At 56.7% G+C, this 15,535-nt stretch overlaps 1 protein-coding gene across 1 annotated transcript in view; it reads right to left on the reverse strand.

Annotated features, from left to right (window-relative positions):
* PARD6G (par-6 family cell polarity regulator gamma) overlaps positions 1–14,851 on the reverse strand; it is a 109,600-nt gene extending 94,749 nt beyond the window's left edge. The window contains exon 1 of the mRNA XM_024133956.3: positions 14,640–14,851. Within this exon, the coding sequence (XP_023989724.1) occupies positions 14,640–14,711 (72 nt within the window). The 5' untranslated portion in view covers positions 14,712–14,851. The remainder of the gene's footprint in view (positions 1–14,639) is intronic.
* Between the last annotated feature and the right edge of the window lie 684 nt (positions 14,852–15,535).

A 15,535-nucleotide genomic window follows, 5' to 3' on the forward strand; every position in this document is an offset into this window, starting at 1 on the left:
TTAAAACGATGCACGCACGTTACCCAGACTTCTGAGCCGCTCACTGCAGGAAGCGACCCAGCCCAGCACTCTGGACCCTGCGGTAGAGGCTCCGCCCCCAGGAGACCCCGCCCCCAGGAGACCCCGCCCCGAGGCACCACCCCATAGCAAGGCCACCACCCCCGCCTCTCAGGTGAGAGCAATCACAGGAAATCATCAGAAGCACAGGTAGATTCTGATGGGAAATCTCCATCAAAATACGGTGAAAAACGGAAACTGTAAAAGCTCGTCAAACAGATGAAGCATGCGCGCAGGATGAAATAGGATGAAGCCTACAGAAGTGCTGCTTTAGCGCTCAAAGAAGCCTTTACAATATGGAAAGTGAAAAAAACACACAACCCAACGGTAAATCCACAGTGTGATCCCAATCAGGTTGAAAAGTACTTGGGTGCAACACAGAACAAAGCAGCCAGGCCCCACCCTGGGCCTGGGACTCCTGCCTAAGCCAAGAGCCCAGGGAGCTGTGTACACCTGGCCCTCCTCCGGCCAGGGAAGCCAGGCTCTCTGGGCTGGGCCCAGGCACAGGGAGCTCTACAGTGTTCTAGCTCCTGCTCAAGGTGTGTTCCCTGAACCAGCAGCTGCAGCATCACGTGGAACCTGCCGGAGATGCAGGACCTCAGGCCCCAGGCCCAGGGAGTCAGAATCTGCATTCCAACAAGACTCCCAGTAACCCAGGTGCACACTAAAGTCTCCAAAGCAGTGCCATAGACATCCCAGCAGGCATCTTGCCGGTAAACACTACGGGCTACTTTTTAGTACTCATTCATTCATTCAACAAGATTTCACCGAACGCCCAACGCGGGCCAGGCCCTGCGCCAGTGACGAGAGTCTTCGTGAGGCTGACGGTTTAGCTTGAGAGCCCAACATTGAGATGTTGAACGGTAATCACATGTGCAAATGTGTAATGACAAACTGAGAAACGTAAACAAAGAAGCGGCGTGACACAGGCCCTGGTTTAAATTGCGCGCATGAGGAAAGCAACAAAAGGAGAAGGGGCTGCAGCACATCACCCACACGTGGCCCGAAGGGGCTCCCGACAGCCCAGGCACCGGGGGCGGGGCGGGGGGCAGGACCTCACCGTGTGCACCAGGAGGCTGCCGGGGTAGCCCTGCGGGCTGTGACCTCCTATGTCCTGCTCTTCATCGGGGTGGGTCCCGGAGTCACAATCAACCCGGCATTCCAACCATAAAAGATCTCAGGAGCGTACATTCCTAGGGAAAACGCCAGCGCCTCAGGACCGTTTCAGCACGGGGCCAAGGAACACGTGTACACAAGCATGCCATGCGGAGACCTCCATTCATGGGATGATCAGGCAGCACAGGCTGTCGTCCTAACGAGGCATCTGTCAGAGCGGGGGACCTGCCGTGGGACGACCTCCTGGGCTGACAGGCTGGGACAGTTTAAAATCGGGCCACAGACCTGTGAGTCAGATGGGGTGGAGCCGACAGCGGAGCCTGGCCCCTTGCTGTGCCCCGTCCCCCCACCTCAATCCACAGCAATGATGGCGCAGCCGTCAGCACCTGCAGAACTGCTCAGACAAGCATCAGCTCCCGCATGAGGCAGCCAGACAGCTGCTGGGGACTGAGAACCCACTGCACTTGTGGTCGCCTCTACGAGCCCCACGTGTGCTCCAGACAGGTGGGCACACGCTCCTCTGCTCACGAATGCGTGACCGGCACCCGTGGACCCAGTACTGCTAAAGGTAGGGGTGGGGCAGGCCAGAGAAGGGAGGACAGAGAGATTTAGGAATATGGCCTGCGGTCCCTGCCTGGCAGGGGTTTCCACTGTGGTAGAGAAGGTGTGGTGGGCGCCAAGCTTTGCGTGCACGCTCTATGTGACCCTAACAGCGACCCTGAGGTGTCACTGTTCCCATTTTACAGACCACGAGACTGAGGCCTGGAAGGATTCCATGACAGTGCACGGGTACAAGGCTAGCAAGTGAAGGAACTGAGGCTAATACAGGGAGAATTTAGACAAGACCTAAAGAGCGCCCACGGAGCGGGTGAGAATTCCAAGGGACAGGGACGCCCTACGTGGGAAGGGACGGCACCCAGACCAGCTGACAGCGTGGACAAAGGGGGGCCATGGTGGGGCTAGCAGCATGAACCAGAGCCGGGCTGCTCTAGAAGCTGGGGGTAGACGTGCAGGGAGACCCTGGTGTTGAGGTGGAGACTGGAAGGTCCACCTGGGCCAGAGTGTGGAGGTAAATGCCAGGCTGCTCATCTGTCTTTGCCTTCACAGAACTTTCCTGGAACAGAAATCCACTCAGGCAGAGGACTGGAACCCCAGCCTGAGTAGGGAAGCAAGGTCACATTCGGACATGAGCTCAGGATGCATGGAAAAGAGTCAGTGTCCGGGGAGGGGATGGGCTGAGGCGGGGTGCTGCCTGGGTCAGTGGTAGCCTATCACACAAAAGGCAGAGTCACCAAGAGCCAAGGCTCTGGATCAGTACACTAGGTTCAAATTCCTGACTCACCTCGACTGGCTGGGTGACTCGATAATTTCAACTTCTCCAAGGCTATTTCCTCCTTTGTAAAAGAGGGACAAAGTATCTTCCTCATAGGGTTGTGGTGAGAACTGAACGCACATCCACGTGCTGTTCTGAGTGAGATTCCAGCAAACAGCAGCTATTCACCGGCTTGCCCTCGATCAGCTTGCTCGCGGAGCTTTTGCTCTTCTTGGCCAAGCACGCGTGGAGAAGGTGCACAAGTTTTGCACTGAGCTAGACCTTCCACACGCATCCCCAGGGCTGTATTGAGCCCTTCTCAAAGAGCCAGACTTGCCAGCATCATAAAGTGAGACCTTTTGCAGGTGTGGGTTTATAGAAGACAGAGCAGGAAGCTCGTGGGCCCCCAACAGCAGCGTTCCCTCCTTCAGCTGAGCCAGCTTCCTAATTTCTGAATACGAATCACGGCTTCCTTAGGCCCTGTCCCTTCCATCGCTGGCAGGCAGTTATTGTTCAGGGCATTCTTCACAATGAAACCACCTTTTTGTAACTCTGTGAGAGAAAAGCTGTGCTCAGGAGTGTGACCCTCATCCTGATCTCTGGATGGGGACCCAGAGCTGAGCTGAGCAGGCGCTGCCCACCCCCAGCCTTGCAATCCAAGGGGCCTCCACTGAGTCCCACGTCCAGTGTGCTAGGGACCTGGGAGGTCACTGCTGACACTGACCACAGTTGCAAAGAACCTCTGCAGTGCTACAGAGGAAAAGGCTCTCCCTATACCCGCCCCAGCTCCCTCCAATCAGACTGCACCCAGGCCAGAGCTCAGGGGGCTGCCGAGGAGAGGGGATTTCACAGGATGCAGGAGGGATATTTAAGAAGCAGTGCAGCCCTGAGCTGGTGTCCAGGAGGTGCTGGGGAGGAAGGTGGAGTGACACATGCCGTGACTTCAGAGCACGCCTGGACCGGGTAGGTGTTGTCTATCTTCCATGAGGGGGAATCAGGGGACGATGAGAACTAGATGGGAAGCAGGATGGCACAGCAATTGAGGGTTTAAGATCTGATTTTGCCGCTTGGCTGGGGCCTTGGCTGGGCAAGTTAACAGCCTGGTCAAGACCCCAGGTCCTCCTCTCTACAGCCCATGCATAAGGTGTCATGAGCATCAAGGAAAGCATCTGTGACGAGTACCCGGAAGAAGGGCTGGCAGGAAGCTGGTACGCAGCTGACGCTCCAAGAAAGGAAGCCGCCACCATGAGACGCCCCTGAAACTGACGAGAGAAGGTCACACCTGCCTGGACTCTCCTCCAGGTGAGGTGACCTGGGTGGCAACTGCTCCCACCAGTCTGGACCTAGCTCCTAGGGCGGGGAGGGAGCCCAGAGACTGTGTGCTCCCCAGAAACGCGCTCCGGGAAGGACTGCAGGGCAACCCCGATAGCACACGCCTTCTCACTCTCTCAAGGGCTGGTCCCTGCTCATCCTGGGCCTGGCGGTGACCGGAGTCTGTGACCCACCACCGGGTGGGCTGAGAGGAGGCACCACTGATCGGCAGTGCGGTCGCATTCCGGGGAAACTGCTCCCAGTTCGGGGGGCGGGGCACGGGACAGGTGACTCCGAGCTCGAGACAAGCAGGGACAAAGCCGCTCCAGGGCAGCTCCTCTCCTGCGAATCCTCGACACACTGCTTCCCACAAGAGCATCCAGACATACGGGCTTCTGAATCCCCTTCCAGGCCAAAGGAGCACGTTCTTGTGAAATCTGGGTGCCCTGCTCATCCTGTACCTGTAGCTGCTGCCAGGAGCCAGGGGCCACGTCCTCCTCTGTGTGAAGGACCTTCCCGCAGGCAGAGTAGTTTGCTTTGCCCCACAGCAGCAGCCCGTTATTATTCCAGGCCAGCGAGGGAAGTAAGGGCAGGGCTTGTGGGTGGCGAAGCAGTCGCTCAGGCCCCCAAGCATGGAAAACAGGACATGAACATTACTTTAGTCTCCCAGTTCCTCTGGCATAGCTGACCACGTACAGACAGCCGCTTAATGGTCCTCACGGTTCTCTTCCACAGCCCTTCCCCAGGGACCTTCCACAGCAACACACACCCCCAAAGGAGGCCTCCGGGGGCGCCTTCTGCCCCTGTGCATCAGTGCCCCACGTCCTGTCTCGGAAGCAAAGGCACAGAGAGATCTGCTCTGTAGACTGACGGACATACAATCCAGCCTTGGACAGGCACGCTCACGCCGTGAAACGGAAAATAAACATGCAGGATCACCAGGCAGAACTTTTAGGGAGAGCGAAGAAATTCCCAAAGGCAAAGGGAGCGGTTCACCAACATCCTCAGGTGTGCGAGTGGTGAGCTGCAGGGCGACACAGGGACACCCCTGGGTGAGGGCCACGTGAAGCTCCTGGCTCCACAGCCCGCCACGGTCAAGGCCGCCGTGGGGGTCTTCGCTCCGCGTGGGAAACTCAGACAGTTTTCAAAAGGACAACTGTGCGCCGTCACCAAAGAGACGGTGGCAGAGGTAGAGAACAAGCGTACGGACACCAAGGGGGGGAAGTGGTGGGGGGGCGGGGGGGGGACGAACTGGGAGATTGGGATTGACATGTACGCGCTGATGTGTATGAGACAGATGACTAATAAGAACCTGCTGTGTAAAAAATACAAAAAAAAAAGGGACTGTGGCATGAGCTGTCCTGGACCCGTTTAGCAGCACCAGGCCCGTCCTCATTCATGTCGTGTCTCAGTTTCTCCCCGAGCACCTGGCCCACCAGAAGGGCCCACACAAGGTAGTACGGGGTAAAGCGGGGCAGAGGAAGGCAGGACAGCAGCAACTCAAACTGCAGAATTAAATGAAGGACCGCGGCGGTGGGGGGGCTTCCCTGGCGGGCCAGTGGGTAGGACTCCACGCTCCCGATGCAGGGGGCCCGGGTTCCATCCCTGGTCGGGGAACTAGATCTCGTGTGCATGCCGCATCTCAGAGTCTGCGTGCCACAACTGACAGTCTGCGTGCCGCATCTCAGAGTCTGCGTGCCACAACTGACAGTCTGCGTGCCGCATCTCAGAGTCTGCGTGCCACAACTGACAGTCTGCGTGCCGCATCTCAGAGTCTGCATGCCGCATCTGAGTCTGTGTGCCGCAACTGACAGTCTGCGTGCCGCATCTCAGAGTCTGCGTGCCGCAACTAAAGATCCCGTGCGCTGCAACCCAAATAAATTAATACATAAATATTTTTTTAAGTAAATAAATAAAGGAAGGACTAGGAAGGCCCTTCAATTCTGTAAGACAAATTCCTGATTTGTTCGGATTCAGTAATCAACAACTAATTAATAAGCTGTGGCTCAAGGCCTTCGGGAACTCCTTAACCCTCAGAACCCTACAACAGCTGCTCCACCCCAATCCACCCAAGTCCAGGGCTGGAGCCTGCACACCTGACACTCCAGAAGAGCCACAGTGGGCTGTGCGCTAGCCTGACCAGGGCCTCCGCCAGCCGGCCCCCCAGCAGCATCGAGAACGGCTAGTGAAATTCACAAGCACGCTGAAGAGGAGTTCGCAGGAGGCTTTGGCCACCTGGACCTCCAACAACACAGACGGATGCACAAGAAAACTTTTTTAAAAAACATCTTTATTGGAGTATAATTGCATTACAATGGTGTGTTAGTTTCTGCTGTGTAACAAAGTGAATCAGCTATACGTATACATATATCCCCATATCCCCTCCCCCTTGCCTCCCTATCCCACCCCTCTAGGTGGTCACACAGCACCGAGCTGATCTCCCTGTGCTGTGCGGCTGCTTCCCGCTGGCTGTCTGTTTTACATATGGTAGTGTATATATGTCCATGCCACTCTCTCACTTCGTCCCAGCTTACCCTTCCCCCTCCCCGTGTCCTCAAGTCCATTCTCTACGTCTGCGTCTTTATTCCTGTCCTGCCCCTAGGTTCTTCAGAACCATTTTTTTTTTTTTAGATTCCACATATATGCATAGCATACGGTATTTGGTTTTCTCTTTCTGACTTACTTCACGCTGTATGACAGTCTCTAGGTCCATCCACCTCAATACAAATAACTTAATTTCGTTTCTTTTTGTGGCTGAGTAACATTTCATTGTATACACGTGCCACACCTTCTGCACAAAGGAATACTTTGAATCCATAAAAAACAGATCTCTGGGGCTTCCCTGGTGGCGCAGCGGTTGAGAGTCTGCCCGGGGGCTTCCCTGGTGGCGCAGCGGTTGAGAGTCCGCCCGCCGATGCAGGGGACGCGGGTTCGTGCCCGGCCCGGGAGGATCCCACGTGCCGCGGAGCGGCCGGGCCCGTGAGCCGTGGCCGCTGGGCCTGCGCGTCCGGAGCCTGTGCTCCGCAACGGGAGAGGCCACGGCGGTGAGAGGCCCGCGTACCGCAAAAAAAACAACAACAACAAACAGATCTCTGGATGCACACACACGGATGGACCCTGTGGACACAGACTGCATCGTGACATCGCGCCTGAGGACCCGCACGCCCATCTTTGGTGACAGAGACCCTGACGGTGGTTACACTGGGGGTGGGTGCTGACTATACAGGGCGCGCGGGAACTTCCCGAATGCCGAAATGTTCGGCGCTGTGATGTGCACGGTGCTCACCGGGCGTGCAAACGTGTAAAATTTCATCAAGCCACACGCCTGAGATTAGTGAACTTTACTGTCACACACATGGCACTCCACACAGGAGAGATTCCCTGGTGTGAGGCGGGGCTGGAACAGTTTCCTGAGAAGGCAGCTGTTTCAGCCTTGAGGCATGGCAGAGCTTCCTGGGTAAGTGTAGGAGAGGATCAGGTTGCAGAAGGTCAGCCCATGGACCCGGGGAGGGTGACAAAGTAAGAATTTAACCGGGATGGGCCACGCAGGAGGCTCTGGGTGCTTTTCACACTCTATAAGCGGCAAAAGCTTTTTTCACTTCCCTCAAGTAAAATGCTACACATATACCCCAAAATACAGAGCACGTGCTCTGGCTGGGGATGCTGAGAGGAGCCCAACCCCTCGGTCTCCTCTGCCAGCAAGCATCTTTGCAGAGCCCCAGAGGGACACAGTCTTGGGGAGTCGGAGAGATGGATGGTGGGGTGTGGGAGACATATCCCTGGACCCCAGGAACGTGGGAAGCACTGAATTTAGGGGACAGGGAAAGGAGGCATCACGGTTAACTGCTGTCCCAGCTGTAACAGTGAGTGCCCTGTCCTGCCACCCCTATCCTCTGGGTAACACAGGGCTGCCCAGGTGGCTCTGGCAGAGGAAGCAGGTAGGGCCAATGGGGTTTACAAGGAAGAGGGGTGACACCGCTCGTGGAGACGCACGGGAGCTGGCTCGGACGACGTGTCCCGAGCTGGGCCCCTGCAGCTCTCAGCCTCCAATTTAGCACTAAGGAAATAAGGAGACACTAACAGCGGCAGCAATGTCCACGTGGACTTTTAAATCAGCTTCCTTTGAACTTGCAAATCTTCTCTTCTTTGTTCAGCTCATCTTCTACCCTGTTCTTTCCCTTCCCCTCTGTGGTACTAGCAGGCAGGGGACAAGGCCCCTGACCCCTCGCAGAGATGCCCTGGGAATGAGTCAGGTGGTGAATCCAGCTTTGGTCACCTTCCTCAAAAAGCAGTTCTTTTTGAAAGTACCCTGACAGACCGCTTCTGAACTAGTAGCTCTCAGGAAAATCATCTGATTTCAACGCAACCAACATTTATCGGGTACCTGCCGCACGCAAAGCACTGCTTGTCACATTTTAGCCGCCGAATTTTTTCCTTGGAGCGTGCTACTGAGAAAGGCAGCACAGGGAGAGAGCTAGAGTCCCCAGATGCGTAAAAGTGGGGACCAGAGCCCCGCTGCTTCTGGAAGCAAGGAGGGGAGAAGATGCTCTGACTCATCTCAAAGCCGCCCGCGCAGGCACCGCTGTTGCCGACGCCAGAGAAGAGAAGGGCAGTTCCTGGACGCCCAAGCACCGCGACCGGTCTTGCTATATGGGCAAGATGGCCAGGACGCCCCGGAAACCTCTGGTCTCAAGATGTGAAACTGTGGATTTGGTGATACTCCGGATATCAGAATGAAGGAGCCCCGCATCCACCCACTCCGATATGCCCACCGGCGACTGATCCTTCATTGGATCATACGTTTTTAAGGTGGGGCTACTGGCTGTCTTGGTTACCTTTGTACCCCAGCACGAACCCCACACCTGTCACGCTGTAGTTGCTCAGTAAATGAATACATCAGTGGATGGTAGGCTTTTAAGAATAACTACTGAACACTGGACTTCCCTCAAGGCCACACGGCTAGAAACTGCTCCCGGGATGGAAGAAAAGTAGAACTTCCTCCCCCAAAGCACTAGGCCTAAGCCTTCCAAACTCCAGATCCAGACAGCCCGAGAGGGACGGCCTCATTCTACACGGGGTGAGCTGTGAACACCTGCGTCAGTATCCAGACCTGGACTTGAGGGCTCGTCAGAGGGGGAGGGGCAGCAGCCCTCCTCCAACAGGGCCACAGACCGTTCGTGGTCGAGAGCATGGGGTCTGGAGCCAAACTGCCTGAGCTCTCTGACCTGGGCCAGCTTAGTGGAGCCACCTTGATTTTTCGGTGTTCTCTTGCGTAACGGAGGTTATAACAGAACCCATGTGGCGAGGCTGTGATGAGGATTAATGAATTATTATTTGTAATGTATGTAGAATATACATGTATGTGGTTAACCAAATATTAAGAAATACTTCTGAATGCAACCTATACCCAGAGGGCAGCATCCAGCCTGGACCATCTCTATACCCCCAGTGTGTCCAGGGCAGCCTCAGAGCAGGGCTACAGGGTGTGTGTTGGGGCTAGAAAGGGGCACAGCACCTTGCACCGCTCCCCACGTTCACAGCTGAGGCGAAATCTGCCGAGAGGAAGTGGGGAGCCTATAAACGTGGAAACAGCTGGTTGACCGAATGCAACTCCCGGCCCCTGCGGCCCCTTCCACAGATGCCTCTGCCGCCGCCATTCCAAGCTCCTTCCTTGCTTTGCCTCTAAAAGTCCAGGAGGCCCCTTCGTGGGAAAGGGGCAGGATGCCTCTCTATTTTCACCGATTCGGGATGTGATTCACAAACATCAGAGCTTCTGACACCTAGAAGCAACCTTGAACGGTTGCATTTCCCAGGCCCTGACACTCCTTTCCTTCCCTAAAATTGGAAGAGCCCTCTATCTGAAATGTCATGGGTCCTAGGAGAGGGCCTGAAGCCCTGCTAACTGGGGTGCCCCTAGGAAGGCCCATAGCGCTTTCTGCTGCTCACGGGTCACAGACCCCAGGAGGTGGGCACCAACTCCATCCATGCCCACCAGACTGACACTCCCCACCTGGGTCCCTGATGAGAGTCTCCTCCAGACGCAAGTTCCCAAATCAAGTTACCGAACCTGTTTAAACACAGACATGCACAGATACCACAAAACCGGAATCTTAAAAGGGTGTAGCCAAACACACAGGTGAGTCAAGCTGTGTCAGGCAGTTCTCAACTGGCCCACGGGAGGCAAGTGCCCGGCCACCCCATGGGGAGGGCCTGGCCCAGGCTCCAGCCGCCAGATGGAAGGGCATGGCCGGGCAGCCAACAACCTCAGCAGAGACAAGATCTGGGACCACAGGGAACACTGTCACCTAGCACCATCTGCACTGATTGGAAAATCTCCTGTGGACAAGCAGCTCCATAACTCCGTAGAAAATAAGAACACTAACCAAAAAAAAAAAACAAAAAAAAAAAAGAAGGGTGGAAAGAGACAGGCAGCTAAAAATAGACATACAAATAGCTAACAAATATAAGAATTTTCTATTCACTAATAACCCAAGAATACAAATTAAATGGGGTAGTGTTTCACTTATCTAAATGGAAAAGAATAAGAAAATACCCAGTACTGGAGGGAGGGAGAGGGCTAGGCATGAATGAAGGTATACACATTCATAGAAGAGACTTTCTGGAAGGAAATGCAGCAACATGTACTCAAAGCCTTAAAAACGTGCATACTTTTCACTTAGTAATTTCACTTCTAGGAATCTGTCCTAAAGAAATAATAAAAGTTCTGCATTGAATTAAGGGAATCAGTATTCATTGTATACTTTTTATGATATACATTCTATATGTACTCTTTATATAAAGATTTAAATGCAAAGCTGTTATTCACAGCACTGTTTACTCTAGGAAGAAACTGGAAATAACCCAATAGGATATGAGTTAGATTAATTATGATTTACACATAAGATGGAATACTACGTAGTCATTTCAAAAATACGTTTTCTAAAATTATTAATGACATGAGAAAACACTTAACACTTCACTGTTAAGTTGAAGGTGGAAACTTGAAGGCTACAGAATAATATACCTATAAAATACGACTCTGATTCTGTAAAACAAAGACATCTGCATGTATACATGCATATAAAGGGTCAGAAGGACATGCGACCACACTTTGGATGTGAGAATTACCCCCTTGTGCCTGTTATGGTTTCTACATTTTCTACAATGATAATGTATTTGTTTAGAATGCAGAAAAGTCTCCAACATTATCTAAACCAAGCAGCCAAAACTGGATTAAAACCTTTAGAGGTGTTACTCTCCCCTCCCACAATGAACACAAGCCACGGGGGTGTAAACACAGTCCTGGGTTCCTGTCACCAGCACCGTGACAAAGGCCATAAGATGAGAGAAACACGGGGAGGGGTCAGAGGCTGCAGAAAGCTTGGCCTGGTGAAGACATCAGATGGGCCTTGTAGGAGAGGGTCGTCAGGATAGGGCAGATTCTTCGAGAAAACATTTCAGGTGGGGGGAAAGCCACATAAACGGGCCCCAGAGGCTGAAGAGAACACGGATGAGGCCTGAGGGGTAAGGAAACCGGGACAACATGGGCCTCATTTAACACAGGGGCCCCCAGCCAGAGGGTGAGGGCTCAGCGAACAGCAGCTTCCGGAGATGGGTAGCTGTGTTCCTCTAGGCTTTTCAGGCACGTGGCTCACAATGGCCCCGGGCGGCCTTCGGCCTTCTCCCTTCTCCTCAAACAAGTCATCCCCAATTACTCTGCCCCTGTAGACCCCTCCCCCAGCATTGGCGTCCTGCTGCCCCTCTGATAGGCCAAGACTTGCTCCCCTCGGCCTGAAACACGCTCCCTCAGACAGCTGCACGGCCCCTCCCCACTGCAGGTCTTACATGGAGAGAGGAAAAAGTCAGAGTGAGTGTGAAATGGCGGCCCCATTAACCAAAACTGGGGAATCAGAAGTGCGTGCACCTAGAGGGGTGGGATAGGGAGGGAGGGAGGGAGGGAGATGCAAGAGGGCGGGGATATGGGGATATATGTATATGTAACGCTGATTCACTTTGTTATCAGGCAGACACTAACACACCATTGTAAAGCAATTATACTCCAATAAAGATGTTAAAAAAAAAAAAAAAAGAAGTGCATGCACCTGGTGGGGAGAGAAATAGATGCATCACAGGTATTAAAACAGAAATGCTGGGGAAGAGCCACCAGGGCACGGAAATGTCTCTGTCTCCGAGGCTTTGGGAATTGACCAGCTGTGGCAGACGGCTAAGGCCAAAAATTCTGAGAGGATCAGATTTTCAGACCCGATATCCTGAAATGCCACAGAACCCCGATCTGCAGGGCTTAACTCTTACAGCTGTGGGTGCTCTGCAGTTTAAAACTACTTCCCATTCATTACCTCGTTTGATCCTGGGACGCTAGCAGAATAGGTACGACGACCATTTTACAGATGAAATAACTAAGGCTCAGAAAAGTTAAATACCTTGCCTGAAAACTCCAAAGGGTAGGTGGCAGAACCGGCCGGCCTCAGCTCCCGGGCACCACTTTCTCCACACACAAACCCGGGTATTACGGTGCTACCTTTAGATGGTAGAAAGGCATCACTGTCGTAACGTTTGGCCTCCCATATTTTGACATCAGCAGCTGGACTAAGGCTCCCTGCAGAGATGGACTCCATGCGTGCAAGCATTCACTACCGAGTGGGTGCGTGGGAGGGCGTGTACAGACGGACGAGCCACGGGGAGCCTCTGGACAGACAGTAAGGCAAGCCCCCTCTTCCAAAAGGGCGGGGGTCGGTCGTGGCGGTGTGTGTATAACCAGCCAGCCCAGCGGGGCCCGGGCTGCTGTGGCCTCTGCCAGGGCTGCTCCCAAATTCAACCAAAATTCTCCCTCTGCCACTCGCCCCCGGGGGAGCATTCAGTGCACCTGAACTTGAACCCAGGCTTGGGCCATGGGGCAGTGCCCCTTCTCCACTGGGGAGTCGAGAAGGCGGGGCAGCCTGAGGCAACCCGCTGGGCCACCCGAACGCCCGCAGCCCCCCGTTTCCCAGGAGAGGCGAAGGCGGACTCCTACTCTCCAGTCCCCAGGGGTCCCCACAGCGTCCGCAGTCCAGAAGTGCAGGATGAGGCCTGGCGAGGGCATTTCCTCCAGGGCTGTCCCTCTGGACGGACCCTCTGGAGCTGCATCTGGTCAGGCATCTGCAAGCCGCCCGTGGCTACTGAGCACGGGGAATGTGGCCAGTGAGACGCAGGAACAGCACGTGATGTTAATCACGTAGAACCAAACTGCCGCCGTGAAAGGGCAGCAGGAGGTACCCTTGCGACCGAAGTGGTCTGTGTTGTGAGCGTCCTGGGTCTCAGGAATGAGCACACGACAGAAGTGTGTGACCCAAAAACACCCCGTGAACAAGTCTGATGAGGTCCTGGATGTGACATTGTGATACAAGATGTTACCTTTGGGGAAGTCTCTGTGTTCTTTTTCACAACTGCCTGTTAATCTATGATGATCTCAAAATAAACAGTTAAAACGAACCACCACACAGGCTCAGTGGCTATTGCAGGGGACCATGAGCTCCACAAAGCCACCTTCCCACTGAGTTGAAGAAGCGTCAATTACTTGGGGCTCCCACTCACGCCTGTCGGTTCTTCTCCCGCACGCAACTCACAGCGGGCACTTCTGATTCCGGGGTGTGGGCACTCTGGGGCCAAAAGCGGGGAGGAGTGCGGGGCGAGGGTCCCAGAATTAACATACGGGGTAGTGAGAGATGAGGGGTTCCTAAAAAGACTGTCCAACAAGATGGTGATGAAATGCCGCAACTCACTGCAGTGGGGTTCCCGCAGAGAATCCCCCACCCTCGGAGGAAGCCCTGGAACTCCTACGCCAAAGCACCCCCCTTGGCCGGTAGGGGCAGCCCAGGCAGGGGCCCGCCGGGTTCGTCTTCCCAGAGACCGGACAGGGGCACACACGCCCCGCGACCCAAGCGTGCGCAGAGTTGGAGGTCAGAGCCCACCCTCGGGTCCGGCCCCCTCCCACCAACCACTCAGCTTCCTCCGCCTTGCTTGACCGAGGCGGGGGGCGCGCAGAGAACGGGCGAGGGCCGGATCCCAGGCAGCGGCAAGCTGGGCCCCCTCCCTCCAGGACCCTGAACAACTGCAGCTCCTCCTCTGCCGCGGGGTCCACCACTGAGACCCTCGCAGACAAAAGCGTCTGCCGCGAACTAGCCGCCCCCGCAAAGGGCAGAAGCGCCAGATCCTATCAGCCAATTACCCAAACGCGCACAGCAACCCGCAAGTTCGGGCACGCTGGGGCCGGGGCGCGGGCAGCGGGAGGGGCCGCCGGCCCGGCGCGCCCGGGCAGTCTGGGCCTGGGGCGCGCCGGGAGGCTGAGGGACTGGTACAGAGGGCCGGGCCGGGGGCTGGGGGTCCGGTCCGGGGATCGGGGACCGGCTGCCCGGCTCCCCTCACCGGTTCCGAGACTCCTCCGCAATGAAGGAGGCGGCGCGGCCAGGGCCCTCCCCTGGCCCGGGCCCCCGAGGCCCCTTCCACGGCCCCGAATCCGAGCAGCCCCCGGGTCGCCCCGGAAATGTCGCCCCTCCACCGTGCGGCGCGCCGGGTCGCCGCCAGCTTGTGGAACAAAAGAGCCGCTCTCGCGAAGGGTCAGGCGGCCGCGCGGCCCTCCGATCGCCGGGGCTCCAGCTGAACCCTATCGGGCTGCCGGGCTTTGTGCGCGCGCAGGGGCGGGAAGGATCGCGGGACCCCTGCACATCTCACGGACGGCGCCGCGTTCCAAAGTTGGCGCCGGCCCGTCTCGCACCTCCCAGTCCCCTTCGGGGGTGCCCATTCATTCGTGGGGGTGGGGGTCGCAGACCGCCGGCCCCCGGCTCACCTTGCTCTTGACTTCCACCGCGCTGCAGTCGTAGAAGCGCAGGGTCTGAGACTTGTGGAAACTCCGGTTCATGGTTCCGGCCCCGCTTAGCCTCGTCTTCGCCCTCGCTCCTCGCTACGGGGGCTGCAGAAGGACCCTGGGTGCAATACCCGCCGCCGCGGCCCCGACCCCGGCCCGCGCTCGCTCGGCCGCGGGGCAGCTCGAGTGCAGCGGCCCGAGCTGGGCTGGCCGCGCGCCTTGGGCACTCCAGGGGCCGCGCGCGGGAGGAGCAGGGAAGCGCGCCGCCCCGAGGACCCGCCCCCCGAGCCCCTAGAACCCACGTCCCGCCCCGAGCCCAGAGTATCCGCCACCAATCCCCGCCCCGCGCCCAGAGCATCCGCCGCCAATCCCCGCCCCGCACCCAGAGGACCCGGCCCTACGCCCCGCCCCGCGCGCCGACGACCTGCCCAGCGTCGCCAGCACTCGTACCCCGAGGACACGCCCGGAGCTCGGAGGACACGCCCCCACGAGCCTCAAGGGCCCACGTCCTGCTCCGCGCCCCGTGGATCAGTCGCGCCGCCCCGCGTCCCGAGGACCTGTTCCCCGAGGACACGCCCCACGCCGAGAAAACCGGCTCACGTTCCCGAGGACCCGCCCCACGAGCCTCAAGGCCCAGGCTCGCGCCCTGAGGATCCACCTCCCGAGCCTGGAGGACACGCCCCCTGCCCCGAGGACTCACCCAACGCCCCGCCCAGGGCTCGCCGACCCGCCCCCCCAGAACCCGCCGCCAGTCCCCGCCCTGTGCCCCGAAGACCCTCCCCCAGCCCCGCCCCTCGGGCCCGCCCCCAAAGACACCGCCCCCGGGAAGGTGCGTGCTCCAGTCCGCAAAATCAAGAGCGGCGAAGAGATGCCGCGCT

The sequence above is a fragment of the Physeter macrocephalus genome, chromosome 19 (assembly GCF_002837175.3).
Source record: "Physeter macrocephalus isolate SW-GA chromosome 19, ASM283717v5, whole genome shotgun sequence".
In the NCBI taxonomy this organism is placed as follows: Eukaryota; Metazoa; Chordata; class Mammalia; order Artiodactyla; family Physeteridae; genus Physeter; species Physeter macrocephalus.